This window comes from Pyrgilauda ruficollis, unplaced genomic scaffold (assembly GCF_017590135.1).
Source record: "Pyrgilauda ruficollis isolate IOZ18807 unplaced genomic scaffold, ASM1759013v1 scaffold434, whole genome shotgun sequence".
Classification (NCBI taxonomy): domain Eukaryota; kingdom Metazoa; phylum Chordata; class Aves; order Passeriformes; family Passeridae; genus Pyrgilauda; species Pyrgilauda ruficollis.
Window position 1 is genome coordinate 26,145 of NW_024525868.1, and position 10,799 is coordinate 36,943.

Here is a 10,799-nt window from a genome sequence, read left to right on the forward strand (position 1 = left end):
TTTTGGGAGCTGAGGCCGTTTTTGAGGTTTGTTTATGGAGCGCGGCTTTTGGGCCCTGCCGGCCGCCGTAGGGGGCGTGGCAGCTGCAGCTGCGAAAGGGCGCATGCGCAGAGGAGGGCGCGAGACAGCGCGGGAGCGGCTCCCTGCGGTGCCTGGCTCCCCCTGTCGGACGGGAAGTTCAGCGCATGCGCAGCACCCTCCCCTCACTGGGGGTCCCCAAATGCCCCCCTTGGGCCCCCCCCATTCCACCCCAACCCCTTTTGTGGGGGCTCTAAGGCGGGAGCTCCCCCCGAAATGGGGGACCCCTCCAAAAACCCCAAACCCCGAGATCTTGTGTTGATTTTATTTCATTTTTCCGTTTTTATTTAAAAAAACCCAAAACGAGCCAGGCCCGGGGAAGGGGGGGGCACAGACTGCGGGGGGTTTGGATCCCCTAAAAAGGGGGCTCCCTCAAGGAGGGGTGACCCCGCCCCCAGAGGGACCCCCCAAAAGAGGGGTGACCCCACAAGGAGCGGGGTGTCCCCACTCCCAGTGCTCCCCAGAGAGAGGAGACCCCCAAAAGAGAGGGGTGACCCCCCCAAAAGAGAGGGGAGGACCCCTCTAAAGAGAAGTGACCCCCCCTGAAAGAGGGGTCTCCAAGGAGAAGCCCCCCAAAAGAGGGGTGGGACCCCCCAAAGGAGAAATTACCCCCCCAAAGAGAAGCCCCCCCAAATGAAGGGTGAGATCCCCCCAAAAGAGGGTTGTCCCCCCAAAAGAGAGACCCCTCAAAGAGGGGTGGGACCCCCAAAGAGAGATGGGACCCCCCCAAAACAGAGATGAGACCCCCTCAAAGCGAGGTGGGACCCCTCAAATGAGAGCAAGACCCCCCCAAGTTAGAGGTGGGACCCTAAAGAGAGGCAAGACCCCCTTAAATAGGGATAAGACGGTCCCAAAGAGAGGTGGGATCCCCCAAAAAGGGGTGGGACCCCCCAGCCACCCCCCAAAGTCTCTGTGTGCAGCAGCGGGGGGAGGGAGGAGCCCTCCCGGATACCGGGGTGTCCCCGCGGGTCTGGGGGTGTCCCCGCGGGTCTGGGGGTGTCCCCACAGGTCCGGGGGGGTCCCCGCGGGTCCGGGGGGGTCTCTCAGGCCGGGAAGGGCTCCGGGGGGGGCTCCTCGTCCTGGAAGTGGCTGCGCTGCAGCAGCTTCACGTGGTACTCGTAGATCTTGAGCGCGGGGCCCAGGCGGATGGAGAGCCCCGTGAGCACATCGGCCCTCTGCATCAGCAGCAGCGACTTGCCGTCGATCTCCTGGGGACACGGGGCAGTGAGGGACACGGGACAGTGACACGGGGACAGCCATGGGGACAGGGGACAGTCACGGGGACAGGGGACACCCAGGGACAGAGCCCCGTGAGCACATCGGCCCTCTGCATCAGCAGCAGCGACTTGCCGTCGATCTCCTGGGGACACGGGGCAGTGAGGGACACTGGGGACAGGGAGGGACACGGGGACAGGGAGGGACACGGGGACAGCCATAGGGACAGGGGACAGTGAGGGACACAGGGACAGGGAGGGACACGGGGACAGTGAGGGACACTGGGGACAGGGAGGGACACGGGGACAGGGAGGGACACGGGGACAGCCATAGGGACAGGGGACAGTGAGGGACAGTCACAGGGACAGCCAGGGGATGGAGGAGGGTGGGGTATCTGTGGGGGTAATGGCATCTGGGGACACCTGCAGGGACAAAGGGACACAGGGACAGTGGGGACACCCCAGGGACAAGGGGGACACAGGGACAGCGGGGACACCCCAGGGACAGGGGGGACACAGGGACAGTGGGGACACCCCAGGGACAAGGGGGACACAGGGACAGCTGGGACACCCAGGGTGACCCTGGGGGATGGGGGTAGGTGCAATGGGGAGGAGTGGGGACCCCTATGGGGAAAATATGGGGGACACTTTGGGGACACTGTCAGGGACAGCAGGGACACCTGGGGGACACCCTCAGGGACAGAGGGGACACCCTAGGGACACCTGCAGGCCAGTGGGAGGGGGCAGTGCTGGCCACAGAGCAATTCTGCAGGGAGGGGACCATTCTTGGGGACACCCGCGGTGACAGAGGGAGCCCTGGGGACACCTGGGGACACTTGGGGACAGAGGGGACAGGGCTGGCCCCACCTGCTCCTGGAAGGCCCCGGCCTGCTCGGGGAAGCCAGCCTCGGTGAAGTACTCGACCACGTCCCGCACCGACCACTCCACCGGGTCCACGGCCTTGTCCTTGCGCCCGGCCCTGGGGACAGGGGACAGCGTCACGGGGACAGCGGGGGGACACAGAGACATGGTCACTGGGACACGGGGACAGCGTCACGGGGACAGCGTCATGGGGACACACAGACACGGCCACTGGGACACCATGGGGACACACAGACACAGTCACCATGATGGGACACTACAGTGACACAGAGACACGGCCACCGGGACACAGGGACACCATGGGGACACAGAGACACAGTCACCATGATGGGACACTACAGTGACACAGAGACACGGCCACCGGGACACAGGGACACCATGGGGACACAGAGACACAGTCACCATGATGGGACACCATAGGGACACACAGACACGGTCATTGGGACACCATGGGGACACACAGACACAGTCACCATGATGGGACACCATAGGGACACACAGACACGGTCATTGGGACACCATGGGGACACAGAGACACAGTCACCATGATGGGACACCATAGGGACACACAGACACGGTCACTGGGACACGGGGACAGTGTCACGGGGCCACTGTGTGGACCTGGACACTGGGACACAGGGACAGCATCATGGGGACGCCGTGGGGACACACAGACATGGCCATTGGGACACTGGGAGGGCAGGGGGACACCAGAACACAGTCACTGGGACAGGGGACACTGTGGGGACACGGTCACAGCAACAGAGGGGTGACATAGGGACACAGGGACAGGGGACATCCAGGGGGACATGGAGACAATGGTGATGGGACAGTGGGACACTGAGTGGGACACAGAGGGACGCTGGGTGGGACATGGGTGACACAGGGGGCCACAAGGGACGCTGGGTGGCACACAGGTGACACACAGGGACAAGGGGACACCGGCCCCTGACTCACGTGCAGCTGAACGGGGCCCCCTCGGCAGCCTGGGGGCCCGGCCTGCCCGGGGACAGCGGCACCGAGGGCTCAGCCCCCGCCAGCGCCGGGGACACTGCGGGGACACCAACGGGTCACCCTGGGACAGCCCGAGTGAGCACACCCCCAGAGTGACCGCAGAGTGACCCCCAGCACCGACTGACCCCACAGCAATGCCCACCCCTGAACTGCCCCCTGGCACCCCCAAACTTACACACCCCTACCCCCAAACTGCCCCCATCACCCCCAAACCCCCCTGCCCCCCAAAACCACCCTCTCCCCTCAGTACCTGCTCTGTCGGGCTGCCCGAAGGCCCCCTCCTTTTTGAGGGGGGCCATGTGCTGGCAGCCCCCCTCCCCCGGGGCGCAGGCCTTGGGTTGGGGGGGCCGCTCGGGGGGCGGCTGCCCCGGGGGGCGCAGGGGGGGCCCCCCCCGGCCCTCCCCGTTCAGCTGCCGGGGGGGCCCCGCGTCCTCCGAGGCCTCCGAGCCGGTCCCGTCCTCGTCTTCCTCGTCCTCATCTTCCTCCTCCTCCTCCTCCTCCCGCGCCGAGGCCTCGCTGCTGCTGCAGGGGGGCTGGGGGGCCCCAAAAGTACAGCGTGAGCATCACCCCACAGAGAACCCCCGCAGCTGGGACCCCCCCGACAATCTACAGCCCCCAAAAATGGATAGCCCTGACACCAAAATCGACAGCCCCCACCAAAACAGGGGCTCCAAAGCTGCTCCTTGACCCTCCCACAGTGTGACACTGCCCCCCCAAATCCAGGACACCCCCAAAAATGAACACCCCCCCACCAAGTCCTGCAGGGCCCCCCAAACCCAGGATCCCCCAATTCTGCACCCCCTCCCCCAGAGCTGTCACCCAGCATTGTCACTGGGGTTCCTCAGCTTGTCCTGGGGTTCCCCCAACCTCCCAGTCCCCAGCCTCATCCAGCCCTGGCTCTGGTGACCCCAAAACCCCCTCAGGTCCCATAAAGACCCCCACTCCCTGTCCCCCCTTCTCCAGGTCACCCAAGTCCTCCTGGGGGTCTCCAACATCCCCTTGAGATCTCTGCTGTCCCCTCAGGTCCCCCAGCCCCTCAGAGGTCCCCTAAAGGATGTCCCCAACCCTCTCAGGCCCCCAGATCCCCTCAGCTGCCTCAGTTCCCTCAGGGGACGCCTAAATCCCCTCAGGGTCCTTCCCCAAGTCCCCTTCTCTGTGTCCCCTCCACCTTGTGTCCTCCCCTGTCCCACCAACCCTTCAGGGGTCCCCTCATGTCCCCAGCGCCCCCTCACCACCGCTGTCCCCCTCAGCCCTCCTATCCCCGGTCCCTCCAGAGCCCCCCGGCCCCCTCAGACACCCCCAAATTTCCACCACCTCACCCCCAGACCCCTCAGGGTCACCCTCCCAGCAGCCCCCAGTCCCCTCCATGCCCTCAGGTTCCCCTCAGACCTCTCGGCTCCCCCTCACGACCCTCGAACCCTTCATGGCCCCTTCTCACGACCCCCGGCCCCTTCCCCAGTGTCCCCTCAGGACCCCCCCGTTCCCCCGGGGCCCCTCACGACCCCCGGGCCCCCGATGTCTCCGCCGCTTCCCACACTCTCCTCACACCCTCAGGATCCCCTCAGGCCTCCCGGGTGCCCCCTCACGACCCCCGAACCTTTCCCGTGCCCCCCGTTCCTCTCAGCGCTCGGTGCCCCCTCACGACCCCCGGGCCCCTCCGCTCCTCGCACCCCTCAGGGTCGCGACACCATCCCCTGTGCACGGACCCGCCTCTTCCCCTCATGTCTCGACCCTTCCCGCGCTCCCCCTCACGACCCCCGGGCCCCTCCCCAGTGGCGGCGGCGGGCGGCGCGGCGGCTGCACGCGGGCGGCGTTGCGGTACGAGATGCTGCCCTTGTAGGAGACGCGGAGCACGGCGCGCTGCTGGATCAGCTTCTCCAGCTCGGCACGGGTGCGCTCGGGCTCGGGGCCGTGCCGCCGCCGCACCATGCGGCAGATGCGCTCCAGGTCCGGCCGCGCCTTGCGCGAACGCAGCGAGTCGATGGTGTCCAGGATCCACTCCTGGTACCGCGGGGCCTGCTCGGGGCCCGGCGGCGGCGGCGGCGGCACCGCCATGGCCCCCCCCGCGGCACCGCCGGCCCCCCCCTCCCGCGCCCCTTCCTCCTCCTCCTCCTCCTCCTCCTCCTCCGCCCCCGCCCCGCCCGCGCGCGCCCGCTCGGAGGAGGAGCCGCGGCCGCCGCGCGCGCGCCTCGGGGTGGAGCCGCACCGCGCGGCCGCGCCCACGGAAAACCACGCCCACAAACGGTGATTAAGCCACGCCCATCCAGCTGGAAGCCACGCCCATGTCCAGCGGCCCCGCCTCCACGGCATTAGGACACGCCCATCTGTTTAAACCACGCCCAGTTAGGAAAGGCCACGCCCATCGGTTTGAACCACGCCCCTTGCTGGAGGCCACGCCCACCGCTGGGATCCACTGGCCCCCCCAAAATAGGGACCCCCAGTTGCAAGGACCCCCTGAGCCCATGGGGCCCCCCCAAAGCCACAGGGTCCCCCCAAACACATGAGATCACCCCGATCCCATGGAGCCCCCTCAAACACATGGATTCCCCCCAAATCTGTGGGGTCACCCCAAACCAACGGAGCCCCCTAAAGCCATGGAGCCTCCCCAAACCCACGGGTCACACCAATTCCAGGGACCCCCAAAGTCACGGACACCCCAAACCCTCGGGGTGCCCCCCAGACCCATGGGAACCCCCACTTTGGGAGCACCCCAACATTTCAAACCCGATTTTTCTCCCAAATTTTATTGATTCGTCCCAAACTGGTTTACAATGAAGCCTTGGGGGGCTGGGCCCCCCTCCAGGGGTTTTTGGGGACCCCCCGGTTTTGGGGACCGCCATTTGGGGACATATGGGGGGGCTTTCACCTGGGGGTGTTAAAACCGGGGATCCCAGCCCTGGGACCCCCCAGACTCCCCGGGGTTCAGGTGTACTTTGGGTATCTCCAGGTCTGGGGGTTCAGGCTTTATGGGGTGCTTTATAGGATTTTGGGGCCCAGCTGTTCATTTTGGGGCCCAGCTGTGCAGTTTGGGGTCCAGATGTATATTTTGGGGTCCAGCTGTGCATTTTGGGGCCCAGCTGTGCAGTTTTGGGGTCCAGCTGTGCAGTTTGGGGCCCAGCTGTGCAGTTTTGGGGTCCAGCTGTGCAGTTTTGGGGCCCAGCTGTGCGTTTCGGGGGCCCCCCGGTGCTCTGGGCTCAGGTCCTGGCAGGTCCTCGAAGCTCAGCAGGATCTGAGGGGCAGAGAAATCCTCAAAATCCCCCAAAACCTCCCCAAATCCCCCCCGGGGACCCCCAAAACCCCCCAGAGACCCCCAAAGTCCCCAAGGAACCCCCAGGACCCCCCTGGGACACCCGAAGGGGACAGGGGACACCTCGGGGACCCTCTGGAGGGGCAGGGGACACTTTGGGGACACCCCAAGGGACACCTTGGGGACAGCCCGGCAGGGGTGACACACTGAGGGGGACAGGGATGGCCCTGGGGACCATCCTGGGGGGAGAGGGGACACCTGGGGACAATGGGGACAAAGCTTGGAGGGCCACTGGAGGCCCTGGGGACAATGGGGACACTTGGGGACAACGGGGACACACCCTGGCGGGCCACCGGAGGTGTGTGAGGAAGGGGAAGGTCCCAGCTCTGGCTGCAGCACCTGGGGACAGGGACACCTGTGGGACACCTGGGGACACCTGTGTGACACCTGGGGACATCTGGGGACATCTGTGTGACACCTGGGGACACCTGTGGGACACCTGGGGGACATCTGGGGACATCTGTGTGATACCTGGGGACATCTGGGGACACCTGGGGACACCTGTGTGACACCTGGGGACATCTGGGGACATCTGTGTGATACCTGGGGACATCTGGGGACACCTGGGGACACCTGTGTGACACCTGGGGACATCTGGGGACACCTGGGGACATCTGTGTGACACCTGGGGACATCTGGAGACACCTGGGGACATCTGTGTGATACCTGGGGGACATCTGGGGACACCTGTGTGACATCTGGGGACACCTGGGGACAGGGACATTGTCACACCTGGGACAGCCTGTCACACACCTGGGGACAAGGACACACCTGGGGACGGGGACACGAACACCCCTGGGGACACTGCCACCATCCTGGGGACATCCTGGTCACCTCCCTGTGCCTGGGGACACCCCAGCGGTGGGGACACCGAGGTGCCACCAGAGCCCCCCGCGCTGGGGACAGCAATGTCCCCTCGAGGCCAAGGACACCACCACGTGTCCCCACCCTGGGGACACCCTGGGGACACGCTGGGGACACCAATGTCCCCAGACCCGATGTCACCAGTGTCCCCCCACCCCTGCATTCCCCAGGCCCCCTCCTCTGTCACCTCCCTGTGCTGGGGTTGTCCCCCCGTGTCCCCCCTGTGTCCCTGATGTCCCCAGTTGTGTCTCTGATGTCCCCCCGTGTCCCCCTTCTGCCTCTCCAGCACCCTCATGGCAAAGTGTCCCCACTGTCCCCTCTGTCCCTGTGTCCCCCCTGTCCCCAGCCGAGGGACCCCGTGCCCCGAGCTTTGGGGACTGTGGGGACCCCAAAACCACCGGGGGGGACAGGGACAGCACCGGAGTGGGGACCTTGGGGACATCGAGGGGACGGGGGGGATGTGGGAGTGTCCCCAAAGGACAGGGGACACCCCAGAGGGGACAGGGGACACCCCAAAGGGACACGGAACTGCTCCAGGGGACGTGGGACACCCCAAAACACAGAGCCCCCCCCCAGCAGACTGGGGACCCTCAGAGGGACCCCGAAGAGCGGGAGGGGACAAGGGGGACCCCAAAAGGGACCGAGGCCACCCCACATCCCCCGGCCCCCCCTCACCGTGTCCGGAGCTGTCGCCGGGCGCTGTCCTCGGGGGGCTCAGACTTTGTCCCCGGGGCCTCCCAGTACGGCCCAGTCGGACCAGTGACCCCCCCCCCATCGGGGAAACTGAGGCAGGAGCAACCCCCCGGCAGGGACCCCCCAAACGGCTCGGGGGGACAAGGAGGGACCTTGGGGGTGTCCCTCTGTCCCCCCATCCCCAATCAGGGCTCACTCTGGGGGGGTCCCTCCCCGGTTTTGGGGGTCCCCCGGCCCGGGCTGCTCCCGGGGGGGTTCCCCCCGGCCCTGGCCCCCCCCGTAGCGGAGGAGGCGCCCCAAAAGCAGCGCCCAGAGCAGCGCCTGCACCCACAGCTGGAACGGGGGGTCCCAGCCCCAGCCGGGACCCCCGGGGGACATCGCCCCCCCCGCTGTCCCCTCCCGTGTCCCCCCCCCCGGTGTCCCGGTACCGCCCGTGTCCCCGGCTTTGTTCCCGAACCCCCGGGAATGGGGGAGGGTCGGGCCTGGCCCGGCCACGCCCCCCCGGGCCCCCCCAAATCCATCCCGGAGCGCCCCACTTCCCTTCCCCAGGACCACGCCCTGCTTGGCCACGCCCCTTTCATCAGGACACGCCCCCATCACCACGGCAACGGCTCGCCGGTACCGCCCCTTTCTTTAGCCGCGCCCGCATCACCATGGCAACTGACCACGCCCCCCCTCCCAGAGGCCGCGCCCGTCCCCATGGCAACCCCGCGCGCCCTCTGTCGCTATGGTAACGCCAGCACCGCGCCCTTTCAGAGGCCACGACCACTAAGGGGACACGCCCCTTATGTCCTATCACACATCCAGGCCACGCCCCTCGAAGACCACGCCCCCACTCACTCCCATGGCAACGCCCGCTCCCTTCCCAGGCCCCGCCCCCACGGGGGAGCGGGTGACACCCCCGGGGGTGGGGGGAGGAGACCCCAGACCCGTCCCCACCCCAGCCGCCCAGCGGGGCACGGGACCCCCGGTGCCTCCGGAGCCCCCCGGGCCCGCTCCCGCCGCTCATCACGCCCTCTGCCCCCCGGTCCCCACGGTCCCCCTCGGTCCCTCCGCTCCCTCCCCGGTGCCCCCGGTCACCCCCTCCCGCTCTGCTTCCCTGGCGACCCCCGGGCCCGCTCCCGCGGCTCACCGCTCTCCCGTCCCCCGGTGCCCCAGCACCCCCGTACCCCCGTACCCCGTATCCCGCCCACCATTCTCCAGCCCCGCTCCCTGCACTCCGGTATCCTGATGTCCCGGAGTGCTGGAGTTCCGCTCCCCGGCTTTCCCCGGTACCCGCTATCCCGATATCCCGGTGTGGGTCCCGGTATCTATCCCGATATCCCGGTATGTATGCCGGTGGCTATCTCGATGTCCCGGTGTTGGTCCCGGTGTCTATCCCGATATCCCGGTATGTATGCCGGTGGCTATCTCGATGTCCCGGTGTCTATCCCGGCCTCTGTCCCGATACCCCGCTGTCTATCCCGGTCTCTATCCCGATATCCCGGTCTCTATCCCGGTCTCTATCCCGGTACCCCGCTGTCTATCGCGGTGTCTATTGCGATATCCTGGTGTCTATCCCGGTGTGATCCCGATATCCCGGTCTCTATCTCGATGTCCCGCTGTCTATCCCGGCCCTTGTCCCGATCTCCGCTGTCTATCCCAGTCTCTATCCCGATATCCCGGTCTCTATCCCGGTCTCTATCCCGGTACCCCGCTGTCTATCCCGGTCTCTATCCCGATATCCCGGTCTCTATCCCGGTCTCTATCTCGATGTCCCGCTGTCTATCCCGGCCTTTGTCCCGATCTCGGCTGTCTATCCCGGTCTCTATCCCGGTACCCCGCTGTCTATCGCGGTGTCTATCGCGATATCCCGATTCCCCCTCACCTCTCTCCCGCTCCCGCCGCCTTTTCCCCTCACGGGCCCGCTGCTCCCGCGGGCCCCGCCCACCACCTGCTCCAGACCCTCATTGGCTGCGCTGCCCGGCCCCCGCTTCCCATTGGCCAGTGCAGCTCCGAGTCCCACCCCGGCGCTCCCCATTGGTCAGGGCTGCCGTCAGTCCGGAGATCGCCCCGCCCCTGCCCCATCATGAAACTCGAACCCGCTGAGGGGCGGGGCCTCGGACAAGGGGCGGGGTCTCACAGGCTTGTTATGTGATGGGCGGGGTTTGTGTAGGGGCGGGACATCAGTGATTGACAGGGGAGGGGCGGGGCTGGGTGTACCAGGGGCGTGGCTTGCACTGCCAGCCTCGTGCCTGGCACGAGAGCTCATTAATTAACCCCCTTAATTAAACTAACGGGGCCCAGGCCCCCCAGTAAAGCCTGCTCTGTGCTCTGTGTCAATTAATGCACCCTCACGTCATAACCCCCAGCTCATTAACCTTTCTCATTAACACTTCTTCATTAGCATCTCCATTAATGCTTCCCTTTAATAAAACTCCTCCCTAAAGCTCACCTCATTGGCACCTACTTTCATTAACGCCCCTCATTAGCACCCTCCCTCATTAACCCCCCATCACTGAAGCTCTGGCTCACTCCTGCCCCGCCCATCTTCATTAATGCCCCTCATTAGCAGCGCTGCTCGTTAACACTGCTCCCTCACCAACCGCATTTACTGTCCCTCATTAACGCCCCTCATTGACGCCCCTCATTAATACCCCTCATTAACGCCCCTCATCAGCCCCGCTGAGCGGCAGCGCTGCAGTGCCGGCGGTGACCGCGGGGGGGCGATGGAGGGGGAGGGGCAGGGACAGCAAGGGGGCGGTGGG

The 10,799-nt window shown here is 66.3% G+C and overlaps 1 protein-coding gene across 1 annotated transcript; it reads right to left on the minus strand.

The window, feature by feature from the left end:
* Positions 1-432: 432 nt before the first annotated feature.
* SAMD1 (sterile alpha motif domain containing 1) lies at positions 433-5,308 on the minus strand. The gene is made up of 5 exons (XM_041478219.1): positions 4,941-5,308; positions 3,439-3,736; positions 3,132-3,225; positions 2,160-2,271; positions 433-1,286 (listed from the first exon to the last, which is right to left on the minus strand). The coding sequence occupies exons 1-5, from the start codon at positions 5,241-5,243 to the stop codon at positions 1,122-1,124; spliced, it is 972 nt and encodes a 323-aa protein (XP_041334153.1). The 5' UTR covers positions 5,244-5,308; the 3' UTR covers positions 433-1,121.
* Between the last annotated feature and the right edge of the window lie 5,491 nt (positions 5,309-10,799).